General features: G+C 55.4%; 1 protein-coding gene across 1 annotated transcript in view; it reads right to left on the bottom strand.

Annotated features, from left to right (window-relative positions):
- RRP12 (ribosomal RNA processing 12 homolog (S. cerevisiae)) overlaps window positions 1–12,100 on the bottom strand; it is an 85,033-nt gene that overhangs the window by 12,304 nt on the left and 60,629 nt on the right. The window contains exons 18-32 of the mRNA XM_011951193.1: window positions 11,702–11,766; window positions 11,447–11,609; window positions 10,813–10,967; window positions 10,500–10,567; window positions 9,841–9,934; window positions 8,679–8,837; window positions 8,499–8,579; window positions 8,239–8,344; window positions 7,945–8,052; window positions 7,204–7,361; window positions 4,826–4,917; window positions 4,530–4,694; window positions 4,234–4,409; window positions 3,896–4,021; window positions 1,639–1,688 (exon numbers count right to left, since the gene is read on the bottom strand). Of these exons, the coding sequence (XP_011806583.1) occupies window positions 1,639–1,688; window positions 3,896–4,021; window positions 4,234–4,409; window positions 4,530–4,694; window positions 4,826–4,917; window positions 7,204–7,361; window positions 7,945–8,052; window positions 8,239–8,344; window positions 8,499–8,579; window positions 8,679–8,837; window positions 9,841–9,934; window positions 10,500–10,567; window positions 10,813–10,967; window positions 11,447–11,609; window positions 11,702–11,766 (1,766 nt within the window). The remainder of the gene's footprint in view (window positions 1–1,638; window positions 1,689–3,895; window positions 4,022–4,233; window positions 4,410–4,529; window positions 4,695–4,825; window positions 4,918–7,203; window positions 7,362–7,944; window positions 8,053–8,238; window positions 8,345–8,498; window positions 8,580–8,678; window positions 8,838–9,840; window positions 9,935–10,499; window positions 10,568–10,812; window positions 10,968–11,446; window positions 11,610–11,701; window positions 11,767–12,100) is intronic.

Here is a 12,100-nt window from a genome sequence, read left to right as displayed (position 1 = left end):
CCACAGAGTGCAGCTGCCCTAGGGCCCTCTCGGTGCCTGGAGAGAAGGCGTCTGCCCAGTCCCGCTCTGCCCGGGGCAGTGGGGGCCATCCTTAGAAGGCCGTGGTCGGTTCTCCACGGTCAGGAAAAGCCACATGTGAAGATTCGCTCAAGAAACCCAGGAGGCTTTGACTGGAAAAAGATTTCCAGGAAAAGTGAATAATCAGTCACGACGGCTTACTTGGCATCACTAAGTGGCAAGCTCTGTACACAGAAACCAAGACTTGAGCCAGGCAGTCTGGGCCCAGAGACACACGTTTGGCAGATGACTGCCGTCACCTGGAAAGGGAGACTAGACTGGCCCGAGGGTGGCCTCTCGGAGGAGCCAAGCAGAGGAAGGACTCCCAGTAGGTGAAGCTGTCCCACAGGAGCAGTCGCCTGGGGGCAGAGAGGGGCAGGAGGGTTTTCAGCAGAAGCCCCACTGCTTTTCCTCAAGGGCATCCCAGAGGGGCTTCACGCATCAGAGGTTGCTCAGGTCCTCAGCTCCTCTCTGACCCAGGACTCTGGATCTGTACTCAGCTCTTCAAACAGAATTCTGCGCTGTCACAATGCTCTAATAACAAAGCTCCTCCTCGGGCCATGTTGGGCCGATGGACACTTGGCAAGGCATATGGGCAGACATTCACAAATATGATGCCAATGAAAATGAGGATGTGGGGGAAGTCTGTAACACGTCAGGCACTATACTAATGCACCTTACACACCCAATCTTACCAAACTGTCCCAATGACTCCACCAGGTGGTCTATTTATAACCCCACTTTACAGATCAGGAATTGAGGCTTTAAAAGGTTAGGCTAAAGCCAAGATGGGACCCCAGAGCCTGCCGCTTCCCCACTGATACCACCACACCCCTGATGTAGGCACCTGTCACCTGCGGGTGGTGCCCAGGAAGGCTGGATGGGCTGGGGCACAGTCTGGAAGGACAGAGAGGGAAGAAACTGCTCCAGGATGGAAATGTTCCACTGAGCTTGAGACTGACAGGTATTGGGTGGCCGGTGGGGCCACTTCACCCTTTGCTGGTTCAGGTGGGGCAGCTAAGAGGATGTTTCCATCCTGGGAGGAAGCACTGCCAGGTCAACAGGGGTGATGGTGGCAAAGAGGTTGAATTCCTGGGCTTAGGAGACTGGAAAACCAGGGTTCAAATTCCTGGTTTGTACAGACTGAGCCCTGTGACCCTGGGCAGGCTACTTACCTCCGTACACTCCTCTGGTCACAGGGACGGCGGAGTCCCTATCTTCGTCAGGCAATGTGGGGTCCTCAGCACAGTGCCGGGCACACAACCATGCTCCCCCATGGTGGAAGCCCCCACCCCATGCAGGCGCATGCAGGGAAGCTGCTGCCCTTGCCTCTGCATAGCACATGCCCTTGCTAGAGAGACAAGGGTCTCTGCCTTCTTTCTCCTTTAACTAGACAACCATCACCCTGTCCTGAATGGCACCCGCAGCCTTCTGGACCGCCTGCTATGCACACCTGCGAGGATGCATTAAGCATTCCAGAAACAGGGCAGGTCCAATATCTATGTGTGGTGGGGGTGAGAAGCTGTGGGGCCCAGGCTTAGGTCTGAAGCCCTAGCCCCCCCGTCTGCAGGAACTACTCACACTCCTGACGATCACATCTTCCATTAGGTCAGCCATCCCTTCATCTTCACCTGGAGCCAAAAAAGAGGTCTATGAGCGCTGTGGGAGCTCCTCAAACCTACCCTTTCCTTCTGCCCCTCCTGGCTCACCAGGCTGAGGGGGCACCAACTCCAGCCCCAGAAAATTGCCTTCTTCAGACCCGTATCATCCTTCTGCTAGAAGAGGTGAGACCCCTGAGCACTGCCCCTTTCCCCTTTCCATCCTAGGCCCTAGGTATAATGGCCCCTCAAAGAAGTGGTGATCCTATTTTCCAGGTGAATATGGCTTTGTTTGAAATTTTTTTCCCCACTCACCCACCCTTCATTGTTTGAGATTTGAAGAAAGCCCCAGGTTTCCGGGGGAGTCAGGCACTCCCACAGCCCCATACACGCCCCCACTGTGCCAGCAAGGCTTCATTCTCCTGTTTGAAACCTCTGTCCCGGCCGGGCGCGGTGGCTCAAGCCTGTAATCCCAGCACTTTGGGAGGCCGAGATGGGCGGATCACGAGGTCAGGAGATGGAGACCATCCTGGCTAATACGGTGAAACCCCGTCTCTACTAAAAAAAAAATACAAAAAAAAAAACCAGCCGGGCGAGGTGGCGGGCGCCTGTAGTCCCAGCTACTCGGGAGGCTGAGGCAGGAGAATGGCATAAACCCGGGAGGCGGAGCTTGCAGTGAGCTGAGTTCCGGCCACTGCACTCCAGCCTGGGCTACAGAGTGAGACTCCGCCTCAAAAAAAAAAAAAAAAAAAACAACCTCTGTCCCATGCAGTATGTGCTGGGCTCCACGTGGGAATACAAAGTATGAAACTGACCAGTTGGAGGGAAGAGAAACTCAGACAAAGTCAATCAACAACCAAAAGACAATAGAGAACACGTGCCTGGCCATGTGCAGTGGCTCACACCTGTAATCCCCGCACTCTGGGAGGCCGAGGTGGGAGGATCACCTGAGGTCAGGAGTTCGAGACCAATCTGCAACATGACAAAACTCCATCACTACTAAAAATACAAAAATTAGCTGGGCATGGTGGCGCATGCCTGTAGTCCCCAACACTTGAGAGACTAAGGCAGGAGAATCGCATGAACTCAGGGCATGGAGACTGCAGTGACTCGAGATCGAGCCACTGCACTCCAGCCTGCGTGATAGAGCGAGACTCTATCACCAAAGAAAGCATATGACTAAGGGCTGAAGACTGGGTTTCCTCTGGGCTTGGCAGGAGTTCTGGGGGAATCAGGCCTATAGGCTGAGGGGCCCAGGAAAGGCTACAAAAGGGGCTTTGAGCTGAATGCTGAAGAGCAGGGGATTTGGAAAGGCAGAGAGAGAGGGGAGGGGTCCTGACCGCCTCAGGAATGCCTGGGCACCAAGGGGGACAGGAGATGGGAAAGTCTACAGGGGTGAGAGAGGAGCAGAGAAGACGCTAGACACGGAAATATAACAGATACATGTACACCAAGTACATACGTTGTACCTGTTACACCGATTCATATTCATTCCAACCTGCAAAAGTGGGTATTAGGATTGTATGATATCCACTCTGAAGCAAGGAAATGGAACTAAGGGGAGGCTGACTGAGTGGCTGCAGTCACATGGCTGGTAAGTTGGGTGTATGTGGAGCAGTGAGGCTCCAGTTAGGAGGTACAGTGAGACAAGGGCCCAAGCTCGCAGCAGTGGGAACCAAACAAAGGGAAGACAGGTGTGTTCCTGAAGACCTAGGTGTTTCTTAGCTAATGGGTGGATGTGTGGAGAGGTGCCGCGAAAGACTGAAGAGGGCTCCGAGATGCCACACCCGAGGGACTCCCTGGCAACATGAGCATTGGGATTGGGAAGTTGGGAGGGTTTCAGCCTCTGGCTCTTTCTGCCTCTAAATCATCTTCAGGGCCTTAGCCAAGTTTGTATTAAAAAAAAAAAAAAGAGGAAGGAAGACAAGGAGAAAGGAGGAGGGGGGAAGAGGAGGAGAAAAACAGGAGAGAGTAACAGCACATCACACACAGTAAGGGGAAGTACCATTTCTGATAGTTTCCTTTGAGTTAAATACGTATTGTATAAATGGCTCTGTTACAACATAAAAAGATTTCTTAATGTTTCTCAAAAAAAGTTTGAGAAACTCAAAAAGTTTGAGGAAGCTGCCGAGAGAAGAGCTTCTTAGGTCTGTTTTTACCCACGCTTCCTCAGCAAGAGGTCACCAAAGGAATAAATGAACACGGTGAATAAATGAATGGACAAGCGCGTTGGGCCCCACCTTTGGTGCCTTCCTCTTCCTCCGTCTTGTTGCCGTCTGCCTCTTCCCTTATGATCAGCCGGCCATCAGCGCTCACCTTGAAGCCATGGTCCTTCTTCCTGCCCCGGCCTGGCCCTGGCTGTGTGGCTGGGATGGAGAGTTTGGCATGAGGAGGTGGAAGGCCAGTCCCATGCTACTCACCCTCATCATGACCAACAAGCACATCTCAGGGACCCCAAACAGGCACCTCTCAGCCCTGTCCATGGGCCTGCCATGGATGCCATGCCCTACCCACCACCTGAGAACCTGGCACCATGGCAAGTCTGTTTTCTGAGTGCACAGGCCAGCCCTGTGCTTACCCAGGACTCGTTGGGCCACCTTGGGATCCAGGAAGTTGAGGGGCTCGTCCCCACCACCCTCCTTCAGCCATGCCTGGCTCCTCTGTCGCGCCAGCTTCCGCTGCTCCTTGCCCCGGCTTCTTTCCTCCTCCTCATTGTCCTCCTCGTCCTCTGAGTCAGCCAAAATCTCCTCAATGCTAAAGACAGAGAAGTCCCCAGTCAGAGTGCTCCTGGGAGAGGCGGGGGTCGGCGGGCATTGCCTGGGCAGGCCCTTGGGTTGGGAGACACGAGGTCCCATGGCCCTAACATGGTCTCACCTGTCGCCTTTGCCCTGGGTGGGCTCCTCCTCCTCCTCTTCTTCCTCCTCCTCTGTGGCAGCCTGGCTCAGGGCTCGGTGCCTCTTGGCCCGGGCCTCAGCTTTCCGGATGTTGACCAGGACTTTGTGGTACTCCTCGGGCAACAGCCTTTTCACCAGCTCAAATCTGGGGGTAGCAAGGAAGGGCTGATAAGAGGCACTGGCCGGACAGCACAACCCAGAAGTAGTGTCCCTGGTAGGACTGGAAATCCTCGGCTCCTCGCCTGCCCTATCCCCACCCCCGCTCAGTGCACAGACCCAAACTTGCGGATGAACTTGGTGAAGAGGTTCCGGAGCTTCATGCGGAAGTGCCGCCGCATGTCATCTGAAAGCTTCCCAATGGCTTCCATCTGCGGGACAGAGCACCGGGCTTTCAGGGAGGCGAGCCTTCCACGCTGCCCCCCTTTCACGGCTGTCCAGCCCAGGGACGCAGGATGATCAAGCCCAGCTGAGGGGAGGGTTTGTGTGGCCCTGCTCCTGGCCCACACCCTGGCCCAGTCATGCTTCCCTTGGGTAGGCAGGCCCCATCTTTCCCCTGCACCCTCCTTCAGGACATAGGCCTGAACACCCTCGCAGGATGAGAGCTTTAGTCTTCTCAGCAGTGCTTGGTACTTGACATATATCCTCTCCTTGAATCCTTGGACTACCCCTGAGATACAGGCTATCACCCCCTATTTATAGAGGAGGATACGGCGGCACAGAGGGTAAAGTGTTTGCTAAATGGCCATAGAGATGGGAGTTCAGCCCAGACTCATCTAACACTGTGGCTCCTGCTTCGCTCCTAGCACCCCAAGATTTCTCTTGGTCCCCTATGTCCCTTTTATCTCACTGCATTCTGCTCTGGCTGGATTCCTCTTAAGCCTTAATCTGGCCCAGTTTGGGTTACATGTGCAGGTGGCAGATCTTATCTCCAGAGACTCCCAAATGGGCTAGGGGATAGGGTCTGTGTCTACTCTTTTTTTTGAGACGGAGTCTTGCTCTGTTGCCTAGACTGGAGTGCAATGGCATGATCTCAGCTCACTGTAACCTCCACCTCCTGGGTTCAAGCAATTCTCCTGCCTCAGCTTCCTGAATAGCTGGGATTACAGGCGCCTGCTACCACGCCTGGCTAATTTTTGTATTTTTAGTAATAGGTAGGGTTTTACCATGCTGGCCAGGCTGGTCTCGAACTCCCAACCTCAGGCGATCCGCCCACCTCAGCCTCCCAAAGTACTGGGATTACAGGTGTGAGCCACCGTGCCCGGCTTTTTTTTTTTTTTGAGACACAGTCTTGCTCTGTCACCCTGGCTGGAGTACAATGGCATGGTCTTGGCTCACTGCAACCTCCACCTCCCAGGTTCAAGCAATTCTCACATCTCAGCCACATGAATAGTTGGGACTACACGTGCGCACCACCATGCCTAGCTAATTTTTGTATTTTTTAGTAGAGATGGGGCTTCGCCATGTTGGCCAGGCTGGTCTCAAATTACTGACTTCAAGTGATCCACCCGCCTTGGCATCCCAAAGTGCTAGGGTTACAGGTGTGAGCCACTGCTCCTGGCCTCCCCATCCACTCTTTGAAGGGCTTCTATAAATCCTTTTTTTTTGAGATGGAGTCTTGCTCTGTCACCCAGGCTGAAGTGCAATGGTGCAATCTCGGCTCACTGCAACCTCCACCTCCTGGGTTCAAGCGATTCTCCTGCCTCAGCCTCCCAAACAGCTGGGATTACAGGCACCTGCCAACATGTCCAGCTAATTTTTGTATTTTTAGTAGAGACGGGGCTTCACCATGTTGGCCAGGCTGGTCTCAAACTCCTGAACTCAAGTGATCTGCCTGCCTTGGCCTCCCAAAGTGGTGGGATTACAGGCGTGAGCTACTGCACCCAGCCAGGACTTCTATAAATTTGAATAACTCCATGATGGATCACTGCTCTAGCTGTTCTCCTCACCTTGGTCCCTAGTTAGGCTGCAGGCTTTGAGGGCAGCGGAAGGGCATGCTGATTCTCATCTGTCCCTTCCTATCTTGAACCCAAGGCCAGACCCAAAGAAAATATGCAAGAGGGACCTAGAGGTCTGATGTGACTCAAGCCAGTGGCACATGGGAAACTGAGGCAGCGGGTACAGAGAACAGCTTGTCTGGAAGCCTGTCCCAGCCTGGGCGAGGATTCTCTTGGGCAGGAGAGGGCCAGGGACCCTATACCAAGGGGCTCTTCAAATCCTTCTGCAGCCCAGCAGGGGACCCAAAGGAATGGCCTCTAACCAGCAAGGTCAAAATGCAAGATGGGAAAAAAAAAAAGGCAAGATGAGGGGGTCCTGTGAAGGGAGAGCCCTGCATCTGAGTCCCACAATCTGCAAAATCTCTGACCTCAGTTTCCCCATGTGTAAAATGAGGAGCGGCCCTGCCCGTGGGTCTCTGCCCGGAAGAGCCCCTGTTTCCTTCCATGTAGGGCTCTGGGGTGAAGAAAGCCACCTGGGCAGTGTGCCCCCTGCTCACCTCCACCTGATGGGCTTCCCCTATGGGTCCCTTTTAGGGCTCCTTAATGAGCTTCTGGCTATAAAAAGAAAGTTTGAAACTTGCTGGCCTTGAGGCTTGCCGGGTCCACGCCAGCAGCTCAGAGGCCACCCTGCTACCTGCTAAGGGGAACGGGGACACTTACCACCAGCTGCACGTGCTTGGCCAGGTGTGCCATATCCATGACAGTCACCGCCACCTTGATGAAGCCCAGTGCGGACTTGACCACATCACGGGTGCGGGAGGCCAGAAGCAGGCACACGTTCTCCAGCAGCTGCTCCACTGTGCTGGTCCCCATCAGACCTATGGCAGTGAAGGGGGTCACTGTCTAAGACCTAGGACCCCACTCAGACCCAAACCCTCCCCATTGGAAAACAGCCACTCAAGTTTCAGTAGAAGCTGACATTGAGAGCCTTTCCGTAAGTCCAGGATGGTTCCAGTCATGCTCCATGGAGTGGTCTTGGGTCCTTTTATCACCGTGAGGTGGGTGCTATTTCTTGCTTCCAGTTTAGAGATAGGAAACTGAGGTACTACGAGGCTAATCAAGCTGTTCTAGGTCTCATGTGGTTGCCAAGAGGCAGGACTAGGACTAAAATTCAGCCATCGGCCCCAACCGCCTCCTAACCACTCTGACAGTGGGATGCAGGGCCGCTGGACTGCACAGTCACACGAGGGGATAGGCCTGAGGAAGGTGCCTGCGCGTAGCTGCAAGGGCGGGAGAAAGAGACCCACAGGAAGGGAGACAGGGAGGCAAGCTGGGCTGGGTGCGGCTTTTCTTCCTTCCTCCAGGCACCTTTTCCCAGTTCCAGGAGCCACCTTATCCTGACCTTTCGGACATCTTCCTACCCTGAGAGCTTCTCAGACCTTCTAGGAAATAAGCATTTACCTTTAAACTCGAAAAGGAGGTGGGTCAGGGCCAGGATGCTGCAGCTGACCATGGTCACCGCGCCCACCAGGCCAGGGTAGATCAGGATGAGGTAGCGCTGCAGGGCCTCTGGGGACAGAGACCAAGGTGGGTCAAGCAAGAAGGATCCATTAGGTAGGGGGACTGAGGGCCAGAGAGGAGCAGCCTGCCCCGGGCCAGGGCACGGAGCTCTCTCCACCTTTTTTGAGGGGTGCTTCCCCATGCCCAGTCTATGAGCAGAGTGCCCACCCCCAGCCTGCATCACCTGGGCCTCACCTTCCTGGTTGGAGCCAAACCTTAGGAAAGCATGGCCCATCTCCACGAGCAGCGCAAAAGCATTCTTCCGTGCGCCCACCGACACCTCCTTGGTGCACAGGATCACCTGGCCAAGACAGCCCCATCAGCATCTGCCCCCTAAGCCATCTGGCTGGGCAGCGAATCGAGTCCCCGCACCCCCATCACTGCCCTCCCTGGATCCTGAGGCCCTTAAGAGCTACATTCCAGGGACCCCCTCTAAAACATACCCGCACACTCACCTCTGGGACGAGGGCAGTGATGAACTCCTCATGCTCAGCTGAGAGCTTCCTCACGATGTGCAGGAGGCACTTCAAACGGGGCTGTGGGCAGGGGGCTACCAGTCAGGACCCCTCAATGCTACCTCCACCCCACAAATCTCAACAGTGGCTCCTTTCCTGGTGTTGCCCTAGAGCCCTCACCCTCTTGGCAGGCGAGGAGGTGCTCCGCAGCGAGTCCAGCAGCGTCTTCTTCAGGTCCTCCAGGTGGCTCTGCACGAAGAGGGCCCCGGGGCCCTGAGGACTGGCACACACCTCCTCCAGCACTCGGTAAGCCTTCTTCTGCACCCCGTGGGCCTTACTCTGGCAGACAGGAACGGGTGAGGGAGGCCTGGGGCTCACCCCCGTCCAATGCCATCCACAGAGCATCCCCCAGCACTGGAGGGATTCTGAGCAGAAGCGGGCCCTGCCCCGCGGGGGCTCATGTGGCCTGACAGAGGACCAGCGGAATGTGGACAGCAAGTGGTTAACTCCTGGGCAAGGCACAGGGGTTGGGGGTGTGTGCTGTGGGGCCCACCAATCCACTCCACTCGCCCAGCTGCAGACAGCGCTCACTCCAGTGGCGTGAGCTCATGGTGCCTGGCACGTGCCAAGGCCTGTACACCTGCTGCTCTTTCCAGCCAGAGCACTCCTCTCTCACCTTCCAAGACTGACAACTCCTTGCTCCTCCAAGCCAGCTCTCTGTCACACGCCCCCAACCCCCAACCCTGGACACCTTTCCCGAGGTGAGGTGACCTGGCCCTGGATTTCCATGTCCACCTGCAGTGCTGCCCCAGAGCACTTCTCACACTATTAGGTAACTGCTACTAAACTGTAGTAGTGGTGGCAGCTTTCAGGGGGTCACTGGTGGGCTGAGATCTGCAGAGTTGCTGGCCACAGCAGAGGGCATTTCAAGCCTAGGACCTAAACCCTGCAAAGGCACAGACGGGGCCTGTTATATCAGGGGGCCTTAAGGCAGCTGAAGGAGGCTGCAGCAGGGGTAGAGGAGAGTGGAATGGGTGGGATGAAGCTCAGGCCGGTCTGGGATGGGCCTGGGGAGTAAGCCAGGCAAAGAAGCATGGCCTTGGTTCTACAAGAGTCACTCAGCAGGCAAGGCCTAAGCACTGCTGTGCATTTCAGTCCCTTTGGGACTTACAAGACAGATGGGCTACACAGGACACAAAGGGAAGCCACTGCAGGAGAAAGCAGACAGGGACCTGATCTTGGGAAGCAGCAAGGGACAAAGACATGAAAACAGGCCCCACCTTCCCACAACCCACCTGCCCCCAAGCGTGGCTGTGTGGGGCTCCTGGCCTCTGAGGCTCACCTCTAGGTAGGGCCGGATGGTGGAGTACAGCTTGCTGATGGCGGCTTCGTCAGCACACGGAGCCAAGGCCACGACCAGGTCGAGGACAGACAATCTGCTCAGGGCAGGAGACCAAAGAGAGGGGTGGGGAGCTGGAGAAAGGCGCAGACTACCAGTGTTCTTATGTCTACTGGGTACGAGGAGGTGGGAGAAGTCAGGGTGAGGACAAGGGGCTTGAAGGAGCTCATGAACAATAATAGCTAGCACCTAATTGAGCATTCATCATGTACCACGCACTGTTCCTGGTGTTTTACACCTGCTAACTCCTTCAATCCTCATAGCAACCTTGTTGCAAGAACGATTATCATGCCCAATTTACAGATGAGGCCTTAGAGGCAGAATGGATAAGTAATTTGTCCAAGGTCACACAGCCCATAAGTGATGGGGCTGGGATCAGAACCTGGGCAATGTGTCTCCTGGGTCCTTGTTCCTGCCTAACAGACTGAATAGTCTCTCCAGGAAGAAGGAACTAGTCAGCACAGCCTCTCAGCACAGCCTAGACAATTAATACCTCAAGATTTCCTTAAATAATGCAAGAGGGAACCCACAGTGTTCTGCCAGATGCACCCTCCAGCTCCCTGGGATGCTCCAGCTCAAGTGGGAGGCCCTGAGCATGTTACCTGGTGAAGTCAGAGCTGGCAGGGTCGAGCACCTTCTCACTGGCTTTTTCCAGGAGACTGTTCACCAACTTGAGGCCCCGATGGAATGAGGAGAGAGTCGTTGAGGAGGAGTGAAAGAAAGCAGCAATGGCAGCAGTCCCAGAGAGGCCTCCCCACCACCAGCAGCCCCCAGCCCTGCCCAAGTCACGACTGCTGGTATGTGCTCCAGAACGCAGAGACCCACATGAGCCCTGGTGGGTAAGGTCTCTGCCTCTCTGACACTGCCCACCTGAGAACTACCCTCCTCCCTCCTTCCCTCCCTCTCATGGCTCACCTGAGTGTCAGTGATGGTGAGGTAAGTTCTGATGGTTTCCAGCACAGCCCGGCGAGGGGCTGGAGTGTCCCCAGCTGCCACAGGCTGCCCATACAGGTTGAAGAGGATCGGCAGAAAGTTCTTGGCAAAACGACTCACTTCAACACGGTCGGCCTCTGGCAAAAAGGACCAAAGTTTGCACTAAAGGCACAGGAATTGACTGTGCCTCAGTGGCTGCTGGGGCTGTGGCCCAGAGGCCTTCTCTTAGGGGAGCTGGCAGGACTTGGAACCCATAGGTTGGGGGCTCTCTGTGGTAGGAGCTGAGCCAGGGTATGGAGAGCCTGCTGCCCCAGTGGCCCGTGGTCCTCAATGGCTCCAACCCCAGGGAGCCAGCAAAGTGGCAGCCACAGAGTAAAAACTTCGACACTAACTGAACAACCCATAGCAGCTGTCAGCACACTGGAAGTAAAGGTAAGAGGGAAGGGTGGGTTCCAGCCTCCTACTATCCCCTGGGGTCTGCAGCAGAAGCAGCAAAGGATGAGCCCCAGAGTCAAGTCTCTGTGACTCTGCTTGGAAAGGAGCGTAGCAAGCCAGGGGATAGGGCCAGGGACCTGGGTCATCCTCCCCAGCCCCCATTCCCACAACCCACACGTACCTGCCTGGCAGCCCTTGGTGATGAGGGTACGCAGGGCCTGGCACACGGTGACCCTCAGGTCTGGACGCTCGCTGATGGCCGTGCCCAGCGTCCGTGCCAGCCCTTTGAAGGAGGTGGCCACATCCGTAGGCCTCGTGCAGAATCCAGGCAGGAGTGTCCAGATCTGGAGAAGGAGGGGACAATAAAGGAAAGTGACATAGAGCCACCCGTGCCCCTGTGTGCTTCTCCCCACGCCCTCCCCTAGTTGACCCTTACCTGCCACTGGAGTGTGTCGTAGATCTTAGACTCCACTGTGCTGCCTGCCTGAGCCAGGTCCATGGCTGCAGTGTGATACAGGGACAGAGTATGAGCCCAGCACCCTCCTAGCCAACGGCCTTATTACCAAACCAAACCAGAAGCCCAATGATGAGGACAGGAATATGGGTGACTTCCCCCATCCCCATAAATTAAATCATACCTGTTCATTCTAAAATACTACAATGAACCTATAATAAACAGAAAGGAAATGTCTCTTCATACTCCCACTCCCCCAGAGATAGCCTCTGTTTCTTTTTGTTTTGAGACGGAGTCTCGCTCTGTCGCCCAGGCTGCAGTGCAGTGGCACGATCTCGGCTCACTGCAGGCTCCCCCTCCCAGGTTCACACCATTCTCCTG

This window comes from Colobus angolensis, unplaced genomic scaffold, assembly GCF_000951035.1.
Source record: "Colobus angolensis palliatus isolate OR3802 unplaced genomic scaffold, Cang.pa_1.0 Scaffold316, whole genome shotgun sequence".
NCBI lineage: Eukaryota > Metazoa > Chordata > Mammalia > Primates > Cercopithecidae > Colobus > Colobus angolensis.
The sequence above is the reverse complement of the archived record's forward strand: the minus strand, read 5'-3'. Positions and strand labels throughout refer to the sequence as shown.